Here is a 23490-nt window from a genome sequence, read left to right as displayed (position 1 = left end):
TGTGCCAGCATCATAAATGTTTGTTTGCCTCATAGCTGATTTGTTGCTATAATTCAAAATCCATTTGAAAACACCCATTGGCTTTTTGTCAAGGCAACCAGATGGTAACTTCCGGGTTTGCGTTCAAAAATCATCCATGCAGCACTTTATATCTATTCACATTTACTCGTCAAAACAGCCTGCTGATAAATATCTTCTCATCTTAATCTTTTATTTTAATATTACATTGGGTCTATGTTGTGTTATGACATTTTTCCTCTCAGTAAGTTCTTCTGCAAGTGCAAATTCACACACTGCTTATTTTCTCATTTTTAGTGCTTCGTCAGTGTCTTCAGGTTATCCGCAATAACTTGGTTCTAGTTTTTCTTCAATTTATTTTGATATTTGTCCCTTCAGAGACCCACTGTTCTCATCCTCGGCTCATTAAAGTTTAATTTAATCTAATCTATTCACAAACAGTGTGTACATTTGGGAGCAATGTCTGACCCACCATTAAATGAAATATGTTTAGGTTTTAAGCTGGAGACATGTTGGGGAGCTGTGTCCCGTCTGTCTCTGACTACTGAAAACCATTTCCATTTCTGGGATCAGTAAAGTAACAGATTATGAATATTATTCTTATCATCATTATGATTTATTGTGCATGTTAGTCTTAGTGCACCCAATACGATGTGTGATAGTTAATCCAGTTTCTCCTGATATGAAAACCATTATAGTGTTCCCCTGAGAGAAGGACTGAGGTTAGTAACGGCTGCTGTGAAGAATGAGAAACAACCTTGGCATTGATATCGACTGTTACTAACTTGCCCAGGAAACTGTGTGTCTGGACACACACACACACACACACACACACACAAAGACTGTAGCTGTAGCCGTTAGTTTTTTTGTTTTGGTGAGGAAGCTGGCGCTGTGCACCTGTTGTGCAGAGAGATGACTTTCAGAAGACTGCAACTGTTGCTCTATTTTCCACTGGTATCAACACTGTTAGCATGAGCAGGTCTTTATCACACATAACATATCCATTTCAGCCCAGACTCTTTTTAATGCACACTCAAAGGGTTTGATGTAATCGATTGTGAGGTCATTCAGAGCTCAGATCATGTCAGACTGGCTAAGAGGAACTGACATTTCTTTCTCCTGTTGCTGCAAATCATCTCATCAGTCCCTAACTAGGAGTTCAGAGTACTCATGCAAATATCAGTACTATAGTAAACGCTCTGTTCATTCCCTCTATTCTCTGTCTTTATCTGCAGAGGTACATTGCCTTGGAAGACTCCCAGGATGGCGAGAAGAAGGATCTCCAGAGTCGACTGGTGATGTTGGAGTCACACACACGCCAGCTAGAGCTAAAAACTAAAAACTATGCAGATCAAAGTAAGTTCACAAACACAGGCTTTACTGTACCGGCTCTTTTATTGGAAAGTCTTACACATACACATACACCACGCACACGCACACGCACACACAAACATACCACACACACAAGCCAGATACCCTGTGAGCAGCATCGACAGTTTGCTGGTCTTGTGACTGTCTGTTAGCCTGATGTGCCAGAGGGCAGATGGACTCCTATGTCTCTACAGAATAAAGGCCATTAGTACCCTACGATGAGTGTTTGCCTTCCAACTGCCATGCTCGCTAAATGAGCCGTAATACAACAGTCCACACATATTCAGAAAGGTTCAGTTTAGAGTGCAGGAAGATTTTAAGGAGCTTCGGCTCTGACCTGCTTGTCATTTTCTTTTCAAATCACTTTTTTTGTTTGTATATAATACAAATTGCTAAATGCCTAAAACATTAATGCAAAAACTAAGTGATCACTGTCTTTTTCTGAGATAGAATACAGTGTAGTCTTCCTTAAGTCTCAACGGTGTTTTTAGTCTTACCACATCATCAAAATAAATCCCTCATGATGTGTGCATGACTGCTTGTTTGTTTCACCGCAGGACCGTAAAATAAGCCTCGTTCATGCGGAGGGAAAGTTGAGAGATCTCAGCAGATTAGTTTTTTATTTCTTTCGATGTAACACTTCCCCTTTTCTGTTTATGAGTTTCATTTGTCTGTAACATGTTTTTGAACTGAATTGGCAGCAGTGTGACTTAGATCACTAATCTGGGTTTGATCTCATCAGTGGAGCACGCACACACACACACACACGCACACACACTCACACACACAGTCTAACACTATAAACCCGAGGACACTGATGAATGTAAACACACTGCCAACTTCATTTTCTGTTTATTATTGCTATAATTACTTTTAAATGAATTTATTTTTCTTAATGTCATTTTGCCTTCACTGTGTAGCTTACGATGTAGAATGACACCGCTCCGGGATGGGCGCGTGTCACAAGTGACTGGAATTTGGGACCAGAGCGGAAACATTTTCTCAGGTTTCCTTCTTGGGTTTCCTGCTTGTCATATATCACAGTAAACTGAAGTCTTGTGGACTGTTGGTCCCTTGTTTACCTTCAAATGAATATCCCTTAAAGAATTTTTATTTATTGTAAGTATTTGACGTTTTTTTTACATGGACACTTATGACTATCAGTTCATTCAGCAGGACATAGTCAGGCTTTGCATGTGGGGATTTCCTTTTAGGATCACTTCCATTTCCTCTACACACCTCTGTATCTGACCTGGTTATTTCTGCTCCACTCGTTAACCACTAGTTCCTCTATCAGCCAGACCCTAAGCACAATGAATCGCAGTTTACATCATTCTATGCAGCTGCTGTTTGCTGAACTGTTGCCCTTCATTGATCACGTCGGTGTTTTTTTAAAGCCTGTACATGAGTCTTGTCAAACACCTGAGAAAAAGTCTATTCCTGACCTGTGCCTGCAAATCATGAAGCGTGAAAGGTCCTGGGAATTAGTTGTATTAGCTCACAGCAGACGCTCGGTGCATGGCTACTTTTACAGATTGGCAAGGGACTTTTAAGTGCCACTGTCCACCTTTTTGTTTGAGGGCATTTTGCTTGGCTGGCATCTGAAAATGCACAAAGACTGTCGGGCTGTTTTGACTACAAACTGATGTAACCTTAAAGCCACTAATGGATTACGACTGAGGCTGCTGGTTGCTCTGTGAATAGGTGTGTGGCTTGTTTAGAACTTTCCCCCCCTTTTGGTTAGATGATAAACATGAAATGTGGAGGTTACTTGGACTTGTATTATTACAAACCACATCCAATAAAATTAAACTTTTTAGACTCTACTCTAAAATACAAAGTTGTGCGATTTTATTTTTATATTGCACCGACTCAAGTCAGGCTGGTATTTATTTGCACCCGTTTACCTTAAAACCTGCGACACTTGAAGTTAAAGTTATTGTTCTCAGGAACCTTAACGTTTCCATTTTGAAAGAATTTTGGTTTTACTTATTTGAGTTTGGTTATTTCTGTCTTTTGTTTGATGCGAGGCAAATAAAATAAGAAAATATCAAATGTGAATAAAAAATAAATAAAAAGTGTGTGTGTGTATATATGTATATGTGTGTATGATGATTGTTTAATACGTTGTATAGCTGAGTCTAAGATGCAGAAAGGTGAAATAATCCTATCAAGGCTCTGCTTGGTGCAGTTTAGGAGGCCTTTGTTGATGCATGGTGGCCCTCCTCTGGCTCTGAGATGTTATTGCAGCAACTGCTCCACCACCACATACAGTTCCACAGAATTAAATGATACAAGATGTGAGGTATACTTGATTTGCTACTGGACACATTTGTCAGTGAAACAGTTTGATCCATGTTTGTCAAAGAATTTAAATTACATTATTAATTAAACTAGAACTTCTGCCGTTTTGAGACAAAGTTCCTTGTTTTCAGTAAATCTTGCTGCAATCCTATAGCGTGTTTTATGATATGTGCTTTGAGTCATTTTTTATTTTTCATCCAGTTAGCAGATTGGACGAGAGAGAAGCAGAGCTCAAGAAGGATTATAATACCCTTCATCAGAGACACACTGAGGTATGTTGCTCTGGGATAAAGATGTGTGTGTGTGGTTCATCACAAGGTTGTTCATCTGTGCATGTGCTTACACAGTAATGCCTACTTACAGTGACTGTTTTTGAGCTTTTCAAAAACATATAAAAAGGAAACGACGTATGTTTGACTTGACTGATGAGTCATTTGTTACCGCCTTACCCTAATCCACATCAATATCTGCAGAAATATGAGTGTTACTATGAGTTCATGATTATACGCAGTACTGATAGTGATGATAGTTTAAGACAATTTAAACGTGAATTCTGTTTCTGCTGAGCCATTGGTCTGCCTCGCTCTGTAATACATAATGCATCACTAACAGATGCTCCAAAACCTCGCAGGCTTCAGCAGCCAACTGCTTAACTGAATAATGCTGAATACAGAAGATGACCGTCTACATTATTTATTACGAGTCTGACTGTCACAGCTGTGTCTGGACACACTATTCTTCATATGTGAGGGACCATGACTGTGAAAGATGCAAGTAGTTGTAGTGACTATTTATAATCAAATGTACTGTAGTTTGGTAGCAACATAGTCACGTCTTTCCTCAATCCCTTCAGAAGTACAGGCTCTTTGGATTTTAATACATCAAACTTATAAACATCAACTAAATAAACGCAACACTATTTGTCCCATCCGGATTGCAAAATGATTGTACATCCACTAGAACATTTAATTTGAGTTATTTCCACAACTCTCTGTGTGCCGTATACCTTCCAGATGATCCACAGCTACATGGAGCACCTGGAGCGAACTAAACACCAACATGCAGTCACAGTAGCAGAGCCCTCAGACGCAGGCACAGGCACATCAGCCAGAACACGGTAAGACGGCCACTCCAGTCTCATTACATACTGTGTTTGTTCCTTTTTTAACGGTGTTCACCTGAAACCTACATCCTTTGTCAGTCCTACAAACTGGACCTAAAATGGAAAGGTGTCGGCCACATTGCAGAAGCTCTGGTCCTAAACCTTTGTTCTCTGGGGATCTTTTCCCAACTGCAGTTCAATCAATGTTACTGCTCATTTCTTTTACAGACACTAAGCACTTTTCTACACTTTCAATATTGATTGTTCGATCAATATATAAAACATTACGCAATATGTAATCAATATCGGACTCAAGTTTTTGTGCCAAAAATCAACCAGTGGACATTTTGAAGGTTCTTTAAGACTTTCTTGATTTTGCATTTGAGTGATATTTGGCTTTGTTTTAAGAGATTGACACGTACTGCAGGTAAACTTTATTTAATGAATGAAACGCCATTGATTTTAAAGTGTAAATATCTCCCCACCATTCCACTCACCCTGTTATTAGATTGTGTATCTCAGGGGTGTCCAAACTACGGCCCGCGCGGGCCACCTGCGGCCTGCGGCCTGTGGCCTGTGGCCCATTTTTAATTGGCCTGCAGCAAATTCTAAAAGTATAATGGAATAAGGCCCAGATAGAAACTTGTGCTTGAATGTTTTGCACTTCTTAGTTGTAACACAGAAACACAGTTTTGACTTGTCAGCTAACTTAAAACATCACGTGTCAGATGAAGCTTGTGCTTTAGATTTTTACTCGATTGCATGTGATGAGAGCACAGATGCGACAGACACCGCACAGCTGTTCATTTTACTGCAGGGAGTTGATGATCACTCTTGCGTTACGGAAGAGCTGCTTGGTCTTAAGAGTCTAAAGGGCACAACATAAGTCGAGCGCGAGGACGTAACCACAGAGAATTTCAAGCTTTCCTGTCTGATGTCGATGCTGAATATGGGGACGCACTCCACAGTTCTGATGTGCGCTGGCTGAGTCTCGGCTCCGTGCTGCAGCGGTTTTATTCCCTGAGATCAGAAACCGACCTGTTTTTGAAAGAGAAGGAGCGAGCTCTTCATGAGCTGAGAGACCCTCCATGTTTGGCAGACCTGTTTAGTTGATCTTACTGGTCATCTCAACACTGAACATGAAAGCATTCTGTGTAAAGCTCCGTCTCTTTGAGACACAACTACGCAACTTCAATGTTGTGCACTTCCCCACGCTGTCCGAAATCAAATGTGCTTTTCCAAAGTCCAACCTTTCTGATAACAAGGGGAAATATGTGTCTGTGATCACATCTCATCACAGAATTCAGTCAGCACTTCCAGGAGTTTTCTATCATTGAGAAAGAAATCGAGCTGATTAATGCAGAAGACGCTTAAGAGAGTCTGCAACTAGAACTTATATATAATAATTATATACGATAATTCCCTGAAGAATCAACATCAGCTTCTCCCTCCCCGATTTCTACCGGAGCTTGGAAAGGTTTCCTCTGATGAGACGCCACACACACAGAATGATGAGTCGGCTCATATATGTGAGCAAACATTTTCTCTGTTAACAAAAGCAGGTTGAGAACCAAAATGAGCGACAGCATCTCAAACACCAAACTTACTCCTGACCTGCAGCATCCTTCAGTCCAAAGTGCAGCATCCTTCAGTCCAAAGTGCAGCATCACTGCTCCCACTGAGTGCAACGCTGTTCCCATTATAGGAGAGTTAAAACATATATTACACAGTATGTATTGTACATTGTTCAATAAATTCAGTCAATTAAAGTTGATAACATTTTCTAACTAACGTTAGTTGATGTGTTAACAAGCCCAATAACTTATTTGTTTAACAAGCTTGAGATATCCCCCCCCCCCTTATACAGGCTGTGAAGAGGATCACCATCCTGACTAAGAAGCAATCTGAGGCTCCTGTATTGAGAATGAGCTGCACACCCTTATTGTAACAAATTAAATGAAACTTCATTAATTGAAAGCCCCCCCTTGAGCATAATTATCAAGTATAACCTACCTACTTTTAATAGATTTTTTTTAAGGCAATATACCTCACCTCGAGTGAGGGGCCCAGCCCTTCATATATTTTTCTGTATGTGGCCCTCAGTGAAAAAAGTTTGGACACCCCTTGTGTAGCTCAATAGAAATTGGATTTCAAGACTTGACTTGTTTTATGTATTTGTCTGCTCCCGATACAAGGATAAGGTAGGGCAACTCTTTACCACTGTTTTAACCACTGTACAATCTACTCACACACACGTATATCCTCCCTACAGGCAAGAGGAATCGGGCAAAGAATAAATGCAGGAAAATTAGAACTTGAACGCAACTGTGAAACAATGCAAAATGAAGATATTTGGTTTTTGTAGGTTACAATTAATGTGAGGAGAGGATTTTTGCAATGAAATTGTAATGAGAAGACATAGTATGGAAGACGGAATTCACTGGAGTTGAGTGGGACAGAGAGGATGCTGTGGACGTGTGAGTCAGAGCTGTAGGTTGACTTATCTCCAGTAATCTTCTTTAATGATGAGCTTTCTGGTTGATTGCTCACTTGCAGAGCAGATTGTACCTACTGCAGGGGCCAGGAGGTCAGCAGACCCACTTCCAGTTATTATCAACATTTGAATTGTAATTGTTTTTACAGTCAATGTGTGGTTTATGCACAGACAAGGGTTCAGCCCTGTGTCTCTGTTTAACGTTTTTCCGCCGTGATTTTTCAGTATTTTGATCAATTGATGTTACCGTCTACTTTTTAAAATCTGAGAAGCACCTCCACAGCAGGATGCTGCCCTCATTATGCTTCCTAGTGGGGGAGCTTTTGTTCTACTAAGGTGCAGACAAATAAAGCCTCAAAGTGCAATGTTAAATAGGCTCTATGGTCTTATCACACCATGAAACCTTCTTTTACTTAGTCTCAAATTATTCGACGTGCCTTATGGTAAACACTAGTTCAGATGTTGTGTGTTTGTTTTCATCAGTGGCTTTTTCTTAGCCACTCTGGTGGCAGGGCAACAGTTATTGTTTGCACATAGGTCTTCCATGTCAGTCATTGGATGGACCCTGTCTTGACAATGGTTTGATGGATTGCCACGAAATCTTACTAATAGTCACGTTCACCTCTGAATAAATTGTAATAACGTTGGTCATTGTTTCACTTTTCCTCTAGCACCATCATCAGGGCATCATTTTAATTGGTCTCATATTTGTTTTATGACCAAATAACGGCAAAACAAATGACATTTTCCCAGCACCCTTAGCTGCCGTTTGTGTTTAGTGCTAATCAGAAAATACTAGCATGCTAACATGCTAAACAAATATGGTGAATGTGGTACCTGCTAAATATCAGCATGTTAGCATTGGCATTTAGCTCAAGTACAGCCTCACACAGCTCTGAGACAACTCTTGTTGCCAGAAAAGTGAACAACCAACAGCTGTGATGATCTCCAGTCAACTTATTATACAACTGATGGAATCAACTGGTGTGTGCTTAATGTCCCTACTTAAGTTTGATTTGTAGAAACTTGCTTTCATTGTGACATTTCTTTCAGTTCATACTAATTACTAATTCACTGTGGATTACTGTTGTAAAACTATAAAATATGAAACAAGGTGTGAATAGTGGTAAATACACTGGCACTGTACTGTGTATTTTAGTGTACCATGGACTCTATCTGTGCATTCAGGCAGCCTCTGTATTTCTTAGCCCTTCACTGTCCCTCTGACTGCCTCCCTCCCTCCCTCTCTCTCTTACACACACATACTTTTTGATCAGTCTCCCTGTTTTGCAGCCAATAAGCTGCAGCCTGAGAAGAGGCATATGAAATGAGCTGCCTCAGCACCCAAAAGAGAGGGGGAGATGGGGAGGGAGGGGTGATGGGTGCCATCAGAGTGAGAGAGGGAGAGCGTCAGAGTGTTCTAGACTGCACAGCGGCAGCTGCGTCGCATCTCGGCAGAGGCTGAGAAGAGTGAAGGTGGAAAGAAAACAGTATCACCTGCTAGAGGAAGAAGCTGGAGGAGAGGAGCTGCTGCCAGCCTTTCCCTGCTCTCTGTGGATTATCTACTGCTTTGCTCTGTGTGCTGCTGCTCTGCTTTAGTCAACCACTGCTGCTGAAGCCAAAAGGATTACTGTTGTTTGGACTGCTGCCTCACAATTGAGCTGCAGTATACAGAGCCCACTGCTCTACTGCTGACTCTCAGCTAGAAGGATTGTTGACCTCCACTGTAGATATACTGACAGTGGTTAATGTCCAATCAGAGGTCTGCCAAGGTGAATTTGGTGCTTCAGTGACCCCCACCTCATTTTCTATCATCGTCTGTGCCCCCCAACCTCCTGGTCCCTGTTGAGGCACTGGGCCATGATCTGGGGGGGCCATGAGCCCCGGGTGTATGCTGCTGTTTGTTTTTGGCTTTGTAGGGGGAGCAGTGGTCATCAACTCTGCTGTACTGGTCTCTCTGTCAGTGCTGCTGCTGGTTCACTACTCTGTCTCTACCGGCGGCTTACCTGCCCTGCCTTCCTTACCCTCCTTACCCAGAGCCAGCAGGTATAACGTCTGTGTGTATGTTATCTTAATATGCTAAATGAATGTATCTTCCCTGCTGTAATCTGTGTCTCTGTAGCAAATGCCACTTTGTAGCCATGCAGTCGCAATGTTGCTGCCATGTGGGTGTGTTATTGTCAGACAGTATGAAACTGCACTCTAAAAGTAGGTGAAGAGATAGATGGGGGAAAATGGCAGTCATATCTTAAAGACTACCCTATCACCCTAGATATTTCCATTTCACCAGAGTTTATAGCTGTTCATTTAATATAATTTAATTAACATATTTTACAAGATGAAACGGTAGTGGAGGACTGATGCATGAGCATGTGATTTTTTTTTTTTGCCTCACCCCTCAGTTCAAATGACAAAAGGCAGCATTGGTCACCATCAGTGGCCTGCATGTGACCTCTTCTCTCAATATGGTGGTGTGTCTATTGTTTTTGGGCTGCTGCTTTTCATCGCTGCCTGCCGGCTGCTCTTTTCAGTGGCAGCCATTGTTCTGCTCGACTGTACAATATTATTTTCATACCAAGTCACTGGAGTGTTCCTAATGCGTTATTGAATATTATTGTGCTTAGAGTTGTTGTGAAATGGGAGTTTGAAAATGATCACCTCCCATGCAACAGTGAGCTGGTTAGTGAGTTTTAACAGATATTTGTTCTGTGATACGTCTCTCAGCATGGTAGAATACATCTCCAGTCATAGAGACAAATGGATTTGTGTTATTGCCTGATCTAATAGGTGGGAGATAATGGAGTTTATGAGGCAACCAGCTCTATTTCTATTCTCGCTACTTCAGTGCCAAACTGTCCCAAGGGAGTCTTTGCTACAACACCTCTCTGTGAAGTCTCCACTCGTCACACAATTAGTTTTGTATAAGTGATTACATTAGTTAGACATGCTTCTACTGTACAATTGTAAACTACCTGCTCATTTAATTTAGCAAAAGCAAATTTAAAAGTATAATCTGTCATGTGACTGACTTCAGGCTTACTGAAGTATAGTATCCTACAGTAGCTGTTGCTCCAACTTTATTTATTATCACACACTAAAAACCTTTTCTACCAAGTGTCACTTTCTCTGTAGGAACCTCATCACAACTTGGAGAGAGAGGGTGGAAACATTCAAACTAATGAGAGCATGTCCATCCTGGTTTATATAGTATAACATATATTCCATACTGTGCACTTTTTATTGCACAGTATAAATCACATGTTCTTGCACCATGCTGCTGTCGGGACTGCTTCCCTTGGTCTCCTTTACTCCCGGAGTTTTCAGGCGCCCTAGCAGTGCAGCTGTAGGGATGGTGAACCCTCATAGCCATCATCACAGTTAAAACATTAGCATTTAGCGTCCAGCCTCCATAGAGCTGTTAGAATGGCTTAGTCTTGTATTCTCTTTATTCTTAGTATGTAAGAATGACGTCACCAACAGGCCATCTCTCAGACACTTGTGTATTCTTTTCTTTCAGAATTGCACTTTTTTAATCATCCCTTCTTCCTTTTGTCTATGTATCCAGAAAGGAGCGTCCCATCTCCATGGGCATTTTCCAACTTCCTGGGACTGATGGTATGACCCCTGACCTCCAGCGGGGACCTGTGGAAACCCCTTCTGAGCCATGGAGATTCAACAACCTTAGCCATCCGCGGTCCAATACCAGCCTCAAGGTATGACGCAGAGCTACACACACTCACAATCGATCCTGCTTTGACATTTTCATGAATTACAAAGAAAGACTGCTTTAAATCATTAGTTATAAAGTGTAAAGTTACTTTCTGAAGTTGGCTCGTAGAACTTCCCACGGAACAAACTAGTGACATCATCCCCAGTTCACTTAAAAAAGGTTGTGGAAACAAAAATGCAAACAGTCAATGCCAGTAGACACCAAAGAAAGAGTACATTTCTATTGAAAGAGAAAGGATTGTTCAGTGTGTCCAGAATTTTTAGCAGCCGCTTGTGTGTGTGTGTGTGTGTGTGTGTGTGTGTGTGTGTGTGTGTGTGTGTGTAACGGGGTGGCTTGGAGCCCAGCAAGCGGAGGAAGTGGTACCATTCGGGGGCCTGCCTTTAACCTCAAGGGAGGGTGGAAAGGACAGAGTGTCTTCACATTGTTGCTGTTGGAAACCATGCTGCAAGCAAGGCTCCATCATGAATATTAATGACTGCCTAATAAGTATTCATTTGCTGTTATTACACTAGCACAGAGCCGATTGAAATGATAAGACTCGCGTTCAGGACTTGTGTTTGATAACTGGCAGCCAATGTGGTTGATAATTCTTAAACTCACCCTGAGTCCTAGAGTACAATATAAGTGTCACAGTACATCTTTCTCACACGCACTGTCTTACCAGGCTCCCCCAGTAAAGATATACAGCAGTGCCTTTGTGTTTTGTCCTCCGACTTGACATTTTCCAAAGATTTACAGTTGATGATCCCTTCCCTCTCACCATGTGAAGTGGCATGTTTGTGTGTGAATGTTTTTCAGAGGGTTGGTGAAAAGCCATTATCCGCAGAGTAGCAATGGAGTAAAACTTTCCCCCTATTGGCTGCTCAGTGCAACTGTAGTAACAATAGAGTGATGGCAGCATGCAGACAGGAAATGAAATACTGCCATCAGTGTTCAGAGACATGAACCCGACAAAAAAAAAAAAAGGAATACATCTGAAAAAAAACAGTATGGAGAAAGCTTTATTCTCTAATATCATCTCATTCAATGTCGGTCTGTGTTATTAAAGTCTTGTAACCCCCCTTGTCTGTTCAAGGTGACCGAGGGATCTGATGAAGGCTTTGTTGTTGTCCTGATTGATTCTTTTCCATCATGCTCTCTTCTATTTATAGCATTCAAGCCACTGGCATTAACAGATCAAAACAATACAGCATTAGAAATTCAGCGTGCCACAAAGGGCTGCTGAGAGCTGGTGAAACCTTAGAGTGATTGATTGGTACTGTATATCCACTTCATTTTCATTCATACAGGCTTTGCCAACCAGGTCACCTTGTGTAGACATACATATGGCTCAATGCACAGTTCACTCGTGGAGTTCAGCTCAGCCTTTTCCCACAGCTTTGCTTTATTTTCTTTAACGCATTCAGATTAGATTCTTTTGAAGTCTTGCAACATCCTTATATATCTGTATATTACATATTGGCTTGGTTTGCTTTAAATAGTTTTGAGAAATTAATGTTAGGAAATATAAATGACCACGGCCTTTAATATCCCTCAGTTTGAGGAACGATTCTCCCCAATCAGAGTGGAAGGTGAAGGTTCGCAGGAGAGTTTGCCCAATCAGGAGGCTGATAAGGACCAGGTAGACCTGTCTGTCACTCATGGAGAACCTCTAACCACCAAATATATCGAGTTTAGTAGTTGTGTTCCAGACTTTGCTGTAGTGTGATTAAATGTGTATGTGATAACATAAAGAATATTGCATTCCATTTCTGTGAGCGAGTGAATTATTGTGACAGTTGATGCAACTGAGCCATGGCATATTTGAGATCAGTGGCTAATCGCTTTTTATAACGGTCAGTTTTGATTGTGGTTGTACATTGGCTGGTTGCATGTTGTGGTTTGGTGAGTGTTTGTTTTGGCTTTAGCTGCATGACAAGGTGCACACTGGTTGACACAGTTGGTGGTAACATCTATTACGCTTGGCTTAATTGTATTTAAACAGAAGGAATGCAGATGTATGCGCAAATGTAGTTTTCAGAAGATTCTTCAAAGTTTAAGGAATCTTAACTCCTAGTCCACTTACTGACCTTTTCCGTAGCTTACAATTGAATTGTCTCTGTTGTCTCCATCTGACATAAGTATGGAACCTGGTTGAAAGCTCTGGAAAAAGCTAGTAAGTGGACCTTGAATTAAGAATGTTTTGTCAATCTACAGTTTACAAAATGTCAACTTTGAGTGTTTATCTCTTTGAATCTAAGATTTTTACATTTTTGCCACTTTTGTTTTACTGGGTTTGGATATGTGCTGCACATTAGCTGCATGTACAGCTAGAAGAGGTTCATAATGTGTTGTATCTTTTTGTTTTCATTTGTATCCCCTTTCTCTCTCCTTCTCCACTCCTCCTTCTCTTCCTCTATCTTAAGGATGAATTGGCCGGTTCAAACCGCAAAGGCTCCAAGCCCAGTACTCCTACCAGCCAGGGAAGTGTTTCCAAAAGTGGAACACCTGTGTCTTTACAAGACGGAAAGGCCACACCCAACACCCCCTTGTCCTCGCAGGGTGGTGCCTCTAAATCAAACACCCCCACATCTTCATACAGTGCTAACTCTCAGTCCACCACACCACTATCTCCTCATGATGGAGTGTCCACTGGAATGAGCACTGTTTCCTCTGTCACACCCCCGTCCACTGCTGCTTCTGATGTTGCCATGGAGTCTGTGGAACAGGAATTTTCAGAAGGGCTCAACCAGAACCTGGACTGGAGCAGAGGAAAACCAGAGAGCAGGAAGAACATCGCAGCCGTGCAAGAAGGTCAGCAGGGTCAGGCTGGACATGATGCCTCTACACCTCTCAAGGCTGATGGTCAGTACTGCAGTTAAAATACCACGTCTATCATGTTGAGACAGGACTAGTAGCACTTTAACATCAACTACCCGCTGTGTTAGTGTACTGGCTCACTCATCCCTCGGTTTTGTATTTGTGCTGGTTGTATTAGATGGAGCAGAAAACCTGGAGAAGTCTGAGGTGCAGGCCATCATAGAGTCCACTCCAGAGCTGGACATGGACCTCGAAGGCTGCAGAGGAACCAGGTACAGGGCGGATGATTGGATGTTTTTTTTTTATCATCGATACCCTAGAAGGAGGAAAATGTTAACCCTTGTTCCTCACTAGAGAAATGTTGATGTATTAATGCCTATGACATACATTTTGTTTTTATGTGAGTATTTTTTTATTTTAATTTGGAAGTTCAACTAATGGAATTATATAAACTAGCTGGCATTTAAAAAGTTAAAACTCTGAAAAGGAATATTTGGTAGTTATGATCAGATCTGAAGTTGGTTAAAAGATTGAACTCTGTTTAAAGTGAAAAATAATATTAATTTGTCTCTAAGGAAATCAGAGCAAATTTCCTAAAGGGATGCACAAGGGTTAAATGATAAGGCTGGCATAAGTCTCATGAGACAACCAAAACCAACACTGCGTTTCAAACTGAGACCCCCCCCCCACCCCTGTTATTCCCATATTTAAATGATATCATGTCTCCTCTTCTCTATCACTGGCTCATTTATGTGTTTTTATTAGTTTTTGAACAGCAGTGGAGCTTTATGTCACAGAGGAATAAGTTACAGTATATCAGGTAGTGCTTGTTCGTAGAATCAATTCATTCGTTGGTTTTTGCTCTTTTCATGGGATTTGTTGACAAAAACATAGATTCAGTAATAACTATTAGAATAATATCAATAACTATCCAAAGTGTTAAAAAAGAGTGTTCAAAGTAAAAGCTGTGTTCACATCAGTGTTTATTTCATTCACAAAAACTAGATCTTAATATGTTCGTCAAAGACGGCACCGACATCATTAATCACTAACTGTGACGATCAACATGCAATATTGTCGACAAGACTAAACTGTAGTTTAAATAATAAAAACGTGACCAAAATCTCTCTTTTGTCAACTAAAACTTAACTTAAAAACAAAAACAGGATGAGGTTGACTAAATATAATAAAAACTCTCAAGGACGTTTGAAACTGGACTTACACCAAAAAAAGAGCTGACTAATGAATGTATTATGATGCCGTTATTTTGCAAAATAATCATATTGCAATATCATGCCTCTTTCATCATAATAATCATCATTTCTCCCTTCCTTGTTTTGCATTTCCTCCTCCTACCTCATCCTTCCACCCAGCACACCAACTAAAGGTGGCATCGAGAATCTAGCGTTTGACCGCAACACTGAATCTCTGTTCGAGGAGCTGTCGTCTGCAGGAAACGACCTGATAGGAGACATGGACGAAGGAGCCGACCTGCTGGGTAAGAAGCCTCCTGACTTCAAGTTATAATTGCATCATTACCTTCACCTTTACAAACTGTTTTCTTCCCCTATTGTATCCTCTAAATTGTCTTTCCTTTGGCTGTCGGGCTTTATCGTCCTTACAGAAGAGTTTTCTGGTGTGTATCAATGAATTCCTCCGAAGATCTCTTTACCAGCTCCTTATTCTCATCCTTTGTGTCCTTGAGTCTGTGTTGAGTTTTAGTTTCCTCCGTGACTTTCTTATAGCTGTGCAGAATAGTGAATAGTGCTACTGTGTTGTGAAGGAGCGTACGAATAGATTTAGTTCAAATGAGAACTTACTGAGTCTCATAAATCTCTTCCTGATTTGCATCATCATCATGTCTCAGACTTCAGCTTTCTAGGTAAGACTGAGAACAAATATGTTGCAATGGGTTAGTGTGTAGGATAGACACAAGAAACATTTCTTTTTTTGTTTTTATTGCACACGATTAGACGAAACATTCTGTATTCACATATTGGGTGATCATTTTCAGGTATGGGTCGGGAAGTCGAACATCTTATCCATGAGAACGCCCAGCTGCTGGAGACCAAGTTAGTACTCTTTGTGTTTCCTTATTTTAAAACCATCTCTCTCTGCCACACGTCTCTATGTAAGCAGACAGAAATGACAAAACGCTTTTAACACCGAAGTTACTATATCACCATTTTGCTACATTAGTGGGTCATGTTAGGGTGCATCTCAAATACCAGCATTATCTTCCCTATATATTCTGTATATGCTTGTCTGTGTCATTTCTTGTTCATGTACTTTGTGTTTGGTAGATAGGAGATTCCAGACGGTTCCTCTGACATTTCATTTTGCAGTTTCTACCGATGCACCTGCAGTTTTGATACAAATGAGTCTTTGTGTTTAATGGCTGTTAATGCTGTTTATTGCCATTCTACCAAATGTGACCCACGTCTGTAGCAGTGTTTAACTTATGAAGTTTCCAAGACGTGCCGCTATTCTTTGCTCTAGGCCTCGTTGAACTTTATTCCAAATATTGATATTGATAATGAGCTGAAATGAGCTCGTTCATGAACACATGCAAACAAAGATAACCCTCCTGTTGCGCTGTTGAGAAACAAGCCAGTGCTGCCATCTTGTGTTTAATGTGGATATCACATTAGAATGTATGTTCATATGCATGTTTGCTTTCAGAAATGCTTTGAACGTGGTGAAAAATGACCTGATAGCACAAATGGATGAACTGACTTGTGAGAAGGAAGTTCTGCGAGATGAGCTGGAAGCTGTCACTCAGGCCAAGACCAAACTGGAGGACAGGAACAAAGAATTAGAAGACGAACTCAAGAAGTGAGTTAGATTGGACGTGGGCTTTAAAGCACAATATGCTATGCCAACTGCCCACCAGTTTACTACGATACAACGGTATAAACATGGCTGTGAAGGACTTAGAATCTGTGTACTCGCTTGCAGGATTCGAGCAGACATTGAGGACTCCAAACAGAAGGTCAAGAATGACAACGAGGATGATGTGAGTCCTTGATGTGTGTCGTGATACACCTGTATGCTTTAGAGCAGCAGATGTTCTTGAGGAATTCTACCTAAAGTTGAACCTGTTTCTAATCTCTAAATATGACCATTTCAGTGCCAATAAATCCCAAGCTTTTACTGTTCCCTTTAAAAAGCTGCATAGCCATCATATTAATCATCTGCTTTTATGTGATCATATTCTGCTCTCATGCTGGTCTGCAGAGCGATGTGCCTACAGCCCAGAGGAAGCGCTTCACCAGGGTGGAGATGGCCAGAGTCCTGATGGAGAGGAACCAGTACAAGGAGAGGCTAATGGAGCTGCAGGAGGCTGTCAGATGGACAGAGATGATCCGGTAAGACGAGATGAAGTATTCCTTTCTTTCTGATCAATTGCGATTTAAATGGCAGTTATTTTCTATAAGTCAAACTGCAGGGCTGCATTAGTGGTCTATATTAAAGAAGATATGATTGCACGATGCATAATCACAAATGTACCTGTTGTGTCTACATCTGTGCTGTAGGTCAATTTAGTTGGAGAGAAAAGTAAATATACCTCGTTACATTTAGCTCACATGTATTAAAATATTACATTCGTGGTAGACTGCACATTACTCAATGGTGTTCATATAATCATGACATTCCAAAGTGGACTTGTGTAACCGCTGCATACTGAAGATGGCCAGTTTTATTAGTAATGACAAAGTGTAACTGACTGACGGCGTCTGTTTGAGTGAAGTTAACATTAAGTTCAGAGTTTGAGTAATAAGCCTAAACACTTGTCTACGTTTCATTGGTAGATTCTGATAACTCTATTCATCCACAGTAGATGGTTTATGGTTGAAAGACTCACCACTGACTCTTTTCAGAACAGCAAAAAGACACTGCCCACAACTCATTATTTTTTCAGCCATAAAAATGTAACAATGTGGTGTTTCTTCTTCAACGACCGAGTGCAAGTAGTACAGATGCTAGCATTCATAGAGCAGCATACTAGACTAGATTCATTTTTTGTTGTGTAGCCAGAAAAAAGAACTCTTTAAAACTATGATTTTGATATGAAAACAATTAATCATTAATCCATTTTATATCAAGTTCTTGATCTGAGTTTCATCCCGATTGTACATAATATACTATTTTTTGAGATTACTTTCTATAAACTGCTATTATTTGATCATGAAGTTCTGTTGCAAATGAATACAATTCCTCGGTTTCCTTGCTTTGAACACACACACACACACACACACACACACACACACACACACACACACACACACACACCATCTACAAAGGGAAAATACAAAAAGATACTAAACAAAAAAACTGTTTTATTCAAAGTGAATTGTCTCTCACAGGGCTTCAAAGGAGAACCCAGCTCTTCCAGAGAAGAAGAAATCCAGCCTCTGGCAGTTGTAAGATCCTCTGTTCTTTTCTCTTCAGCTCTCAAATACCAACCACAGTGTGATTTCTATTGTTAGTTATGCGTTTCATTTTGATTTTCTTTTATATTTCATGTTGTGTGGATGTTTTCTCCAGGATGTAGGTAAATCTTTGACATGTTAACGGTGTCTATTGACTGGCTTCTGATGTTTTCATCTCGCCAACAAACTCTTAACAGAGGAGAGCCAGCCAGGAAACAGTGATATCAGATCTGAGCTGCTTTACTCTTATAATTGTCTTTAACTCTTTATCAAGATTAAGAAAGTTGTAAACATCAAGCATGACCGAAGCTTTTCAGTGAACTGAGGTTGGGAGAATGCACTTGTTTGCTCATAGAAGAACTAAATCTGAATGACAGAATATCTGTGATCTGATCCCGGCTCTCCTTTGTTGAGTTTCATAAGGAATGAGTTTGGTTTGGTTTGAAGGGGGACATTATTTGGGGCAGGTTTTAGGCTACAGGATTAGGACAGTTGTGTGTGTGTGTGTGTGTGTGTGTGTGTATAAGAGAAGCAAAGTCTGATAAATCCACCATCTCCCCTGCCCTGTTTCTGTTTGTCCCTTTATATTCTGCCTGATGTTGTTATGTCTGTGTGCAGGAGGTGTGTTGGGGGGGTTTCTAAGGAGTTGGGAGGGAATGCAGGAATATGGGTGGAGTGTTTTGGTCAAAACAAAGCAAATCTGCTCATAAAGATAGACTCCTCGCTAAGTTATAGGCCTATAGTATCTGCTATATAAGTATTAATTTGAAACAGTTGCAGTATATAATCAGAGGTGATGGGATAAATACTGTGTGCATCACTGTTGAGTTCGGGGTGTTTTTGTCCAGTGTTGCTCCGTGTTGTTGACTAACGTCAATGTTGGTGCACAATATTAACTCAAGCTGGGAGGAAGGCTGCTCTGGTGCTTTGCTGTTTAGAAGACAGGTTAATGGGGGGGCGTGCATATCAATGTCTTGATTGCTCCCTGTATGAAAGCTGGCATGGTGTGTTAGCATGGGAAAAGGAACCCTTAAATGTTGAACCTTACTTCTGCTGGAGCTGCCGCTTGTGTCCACCCCTCTATACGTTTTGTCTGTGTGCTTTTCTTCTCGTTCCTTCCCACTTCCCCACCCTTACACTTCCAGTTTCAGCCGTTTGTTCAGCTCGTCGGGCGGAGCCCCCAAGAAGCCGGCAATTGAAGCCCCAGTGAACGTCAAGTACAATGCACCCACCTCTCAGATTCAGCCGTCGGTCAAGAAGAGGAGCAGCACCCTGCAGCAGCTGCCCAGTGACAAGAGCAAAGCCTTTGATTTCCTCAATGAGGAGTAAGTCAGTCAGGGGGAGTTAAATGAAAACATGATGTGATACTGTACCGTGTATGATGAGGCATTATTGACTCAAGATATTGAAGATTAAAGATTAAAACACGTAGAAGAATAAAAAATCTCGGGCATAACCCCTGTTAAAAGGAATGTCAAGCTTTTAATTACAATTTGACATTTTCTATTTCAAATGTATGTATACGATATATGAGGTTTAGTTCAAGTCCTGACTAATAATGCTCATAATCAGTTATTTCTTTGCGGTCTCTTTTCGACACTGGACAACATAAATATACATTAGAAGGATGAAGTGTCTTTGAGTACCTTTTTTAAAAGCGCTCTATAAATAAAATGTATTAAGTGCAGCATGACTTTCTGTCAGTCACTAAAGTGTGATTTCCCAGCGTGGGTCCATGTTGCACTGATGAGGATGTCATCAGATGTTTGTCAGTGGGCTGTTGTTCTGTCCTGCAGAGTGGCAGCTGATAACGTGGTGTCCAGGCGGGAGCAGAAGAGGGCTCAGTACCAGCAGGTCAAAGCCCACGTCCAGAAGGAGGACGGCAGAGTGCAGGCTTACGGCTGGAGTCTGCCGAAGAAATACAAAGTAAGGAGATGAGCGTCATGACTACAGAATGTCTGTTCCTCTTTAGACGATGGTAGACCTGCTGTGATGTAAACTATAACAGAAACAAACTGTAAATAATGCAATGTTTGTCATTTCTCAGGCCAATGGTGGTCAGACGGAGAGTAAGGGGAAGAACCTGCCTGTTCCTGTCTTCCTCAGACCCCTGGATGAGAAAGATGCTTCTATGAAGGTATTCCCTTCAGTCTGTTCTGTGTATACAACTGCATTCACAATATCTTGTTTCATCTGCAACATTAAAGGGACAGTTCACCCCTATATCAAAAATACATAATTTCCCTCTTACCTCTAGTGTGTTAGTGCCTGTCTTCTCTCCAATATAATGGAAGATGGCACTCGGCTTGTGGTGCTCAAAGCAGCAAAACAATATAGATGCTTGCTTCCTTCTGCGTTGGGAAACGGTAGAAAGAAAGTTCCTACATGAAACTGCTCACAACAAGTTCTGTTGATTTTATCTTGAGTAACTGAGTCATGAGTTCTAGAAAGAGACTTTGCTGTTGAGCTTTTCAAATGTGTTTCTTTTGGCACTTTGAGCATCACCAGCGAAGTGCCATCTAGTTCCCTTATATTGGAGAGAAGGCCGGCATCTGTGCGGTCCACATCTACAACACTCTGCAACTCACACCAAAACCATCTAGATTAATAAATATCTCTAACAGGTGAGAGGAAAATTATGTTTTTGGTTTTGGGGTGTACTGTCACTTTTTTTTTTTTTTTTATAAAAAAACCAAACTCAAAACCAATATGGAAAACTGATGTTGGTATGTTTTGTCTGAAACTGCTGATAACTCGGTATTAGCCAGATACTGCAGAAAGCCATTCCTGTAATAGCATGGCATGTGATAATTAGTTAATTGTCTTTGTCTAAAGCTGTACATTTGTCTCAAACTAAATATGTGAAAACTATCAAAAGATATGCAAAGCAGGGATGTGACAGGGATGCATTCATACAGCTCGTGCATGTCTCATTGTATTTGAATGCTGTAACTGTGTCTGCTCCAGCTGTGGTGTGCTGCTGGTGTGAACCTCTCTGGAGGTAAAACCAGAGACGGAGGTTCCATCGTAGGAGCCAGTGTGTTTTACAGTGACGTGCCTGGACCGGAGAGCCCTAAAAGGAAAATAGGATCTCAGAGCAGCTTGGATAAACTGGATCAAGAACTCAAGGTACACACATGCAGGCGTTTATCATCCCACGAGGACACATGGGGATAAAGACAATCGTATAAAGAATTACTAAATGATTCAAATCACACTTTTTTTGTTTGTTGCAGGAGCAGCAGAAGGAGTTTCGGCAGAACGATGAGATGTCGTCGCTGGTCTGGATCTGTACCAGCACAGAGTCCACCACCAAAGTTGTTGTCATTGACGGCAACCAGGCTGGAAACATCCTGGAGAGCTTCTTTGTTTGTAACTCCCACGTCCTCTGCATTGCCAGTGTTCCAGGTCAGTGGATGACCGTTGTCCACATAGTGCAGTTTCTCAAACCTTTTCAGACCAAGGAACCAAGGCACTTAACCACCTGACTCCCCAAATATCCAAAAACAATAGGCCTGCTTACCACTCCAACAATATATTACACACTGACAGCCTAATAATGAGCTTTATGTGACCTTCTCTATATCGCTCGTTCACACATTAAATCAGCAATACAAATACAACTACGGATTCTACAAGCATTTCGTTCATATGCGATTTAACTCCAGATAAGAAGACCATCTGTCTCTCCTGCAAACCACCATGTTGTGTAAACAAAAGAGGAACTGACCTGAACTACCTCCTGACTTTTGAATTTAGTATAAATACTGCAGCAGAGGATTCACTCCTGAGCAGCACACGGCAGTCTTACAAGCTTACGTGTGAGAGTTTGTACATCTGTTTTATGTATAACTCTGCTCCTTCTTGCAAAAATATTGATTAAAACTCTTATTTGATTTTGATCCTGACTTCGTGGGTATATTTTGCCAACAATGGTAAATGCTAATAGATTGTACACATCAAATGAAACGTAGACTACATTTATTACCGAGTGTCAGAGTGAACTTCTCTCAAAAACACTTAAAGGTTTCCCAAAATAATCTTTGTGTTTGCTCTCAAAATGTCGCTTGAGCTCGGCGGGTTTCATAGCCTCGCTCACCAACGACGCGTAGCGTGGATTGGGATCCTCTTCATCTCCGGTCCAAAAAATTCCAAATCTTATGTAGTCGCTGTGATATTTTCTTTTCACTTTAGCGCTGGACTTTCCACGTTCATGCCGAGTTTCACAGCTTTCAGCCGGGTGGTGGTTACACGGCGAACCGCTCTCCTGGGACTCAGTAACGCACACACAATGACTTGTTGCTGCGGCTCAAGCACTTGAAGCTGCTGAATCACCTGCATCAGGACAATGCACCTTGCCTGTCGCGTCAGATTGTTTGTTTATTTAATTTTCTTTTAACCGACCCTGTCTTTAGCCATCGATCCATCTTGTCAGTTGACCTCTCAAATTGACCGCGCAGATCATTTATGACGTAAGAACGTAAAACAAACTTACGTAGCTACGCAGCTCATAGGTTCGTTTTACGATCTAAGATCTACACATAGCTGCGTAACTAGTCTACATCTATGCTACACTATATACTAATCATTTTTAAAGAGTTTGAGAAACACTTTGAACTTATAATAAATTAATTTCAAACGTGACATTTTACCAATATACCAGTGGTCCGTGAGTATATTGGTAAAATGTCACCACTGTTGGTGAATGGACCACTCTTTGAGAAAGACTGACATAGAGGAAGAAAGAATTTTATTACTGACATCTGTGTGCAACTGACTCATTTTGCAACCAGCAGCCCACAGAGGAGCTGCAGCAATTACGAGGAGCGTCATGTTTTCTTATCCATGATTATATATTTATGTTTTTATTTAGGTGCAAGAGAGACAGACTACCCAGCTGGTGAGGAAGTAGCTCCAAACCCCGAGACAGGACCAGCGGTGGACAGCAGCTCACAATCCACAAATGGCAGCACAGCAGGTGGCGATGGCGTGCTCGGAGGCATCACTGTTGTTGGCTGTGAAGCTGAGGGAGCAACAGCTGTTCCTCAGACAGCAGTCGGCCCAGGAGAGGACGGAGAAAGTGGTCAGACAGGTTTACTATCAGATCTCTTTTCCACCTCACATCAGCATGCTTTCTTTGTGAAAGTGAACCGAAAAACACACAATCTCATAATGATAATTATTTATGGAGTAAACAATAAATGTATATTATTTTTATATATAATATATTTTTTGTTTA

The 23490-nt window shown here is 41.1% G+C and overlaps 1 protein-coding gene across 2 annotated transcripts in view; it reads left to right on the top strand.

Annotated features, from left to right (window-relative positions):
• The window catches only part of spag9b (sperm associated antigen 9b), a 36309-nt gene that overhangs the window by 8009 nt on the left and 4810 nt on the right, over positions 1–23490 (top strand). Inside the window, exons 2-20 of one of the 2 annotated variants that reach the window (XM_029455868.1) lie at positions 1254–1374; positions 3895–3965; positions 4707–4810; positions 10855–11002; positions 12557–12640; positions 13425–13863; positions 13997–14090; positions 15192–15316; positions 15833–15890; positions 16501–16653; positions 16777–16834; positions 17056–17186; positions 18186–18242; positions 19397–19576; positions 20048–20177; positions 20299–20388; positions 21219–21380; positions 21488–21659; positions 23125–23334. In XM_029455868.1, the coding sequence (XP_029311728.1) occupies positions 1254–1374; positions 3895–3965; positions 4707–4810; positions 10855–11002; positions 12557–12640; positions 13425–13863; positions 13997–14090; positions 15192–15316; positions 15833–15890; positions 16501–16653; positions 16777–16834; positions 17056–17186; positions 18186–18242; positions 19397–19576; positions 20048–20177; positions 20299–20388; positions 21219–21380; positions 21488–21659; positions 23125–23334 (2587 nt within the window). Of the gene's footprint in view, positions 1–1253; positions 1375–3894; positions 3966–4706; positions 4811–10854; positions 11003–12556; positions 12641–13424; positions 13864–13996; positions 14091–15191; positions 15317–15832; positions 15891–16500; positions 16654–16776; positions 16835–17055; positions 17187–18185; positions 18244–19394; positions 19577–20047; positions 20178–20298; positions 20389–21218; positions 21381–21487; positions 21660–23124; positions 23344–23490 lie in introns of both variants that reach the window. The other variant, XM_029455869.1, reaches the window with a different exon arrangement.

The sequence above is a fragment of the Cottoperca gobio genome, chromosome 19, assembly GCF_900634415.1.
Source record: "Cottoperca gobio chromosome 19, fCotGob3.1, whole genome shotgun sequence".
Taxonomy (NCBI): Eukaryota; Metazoa; Chordata; class Actinopteri; order Perciformes; family Bovichtidae; genus Cottoperca; species Cottoperca gobio.
Note: the sequence above shows the minus strand (reverse complement) of the source record. Positions and strands in the feature narration are given on the sequence as shown.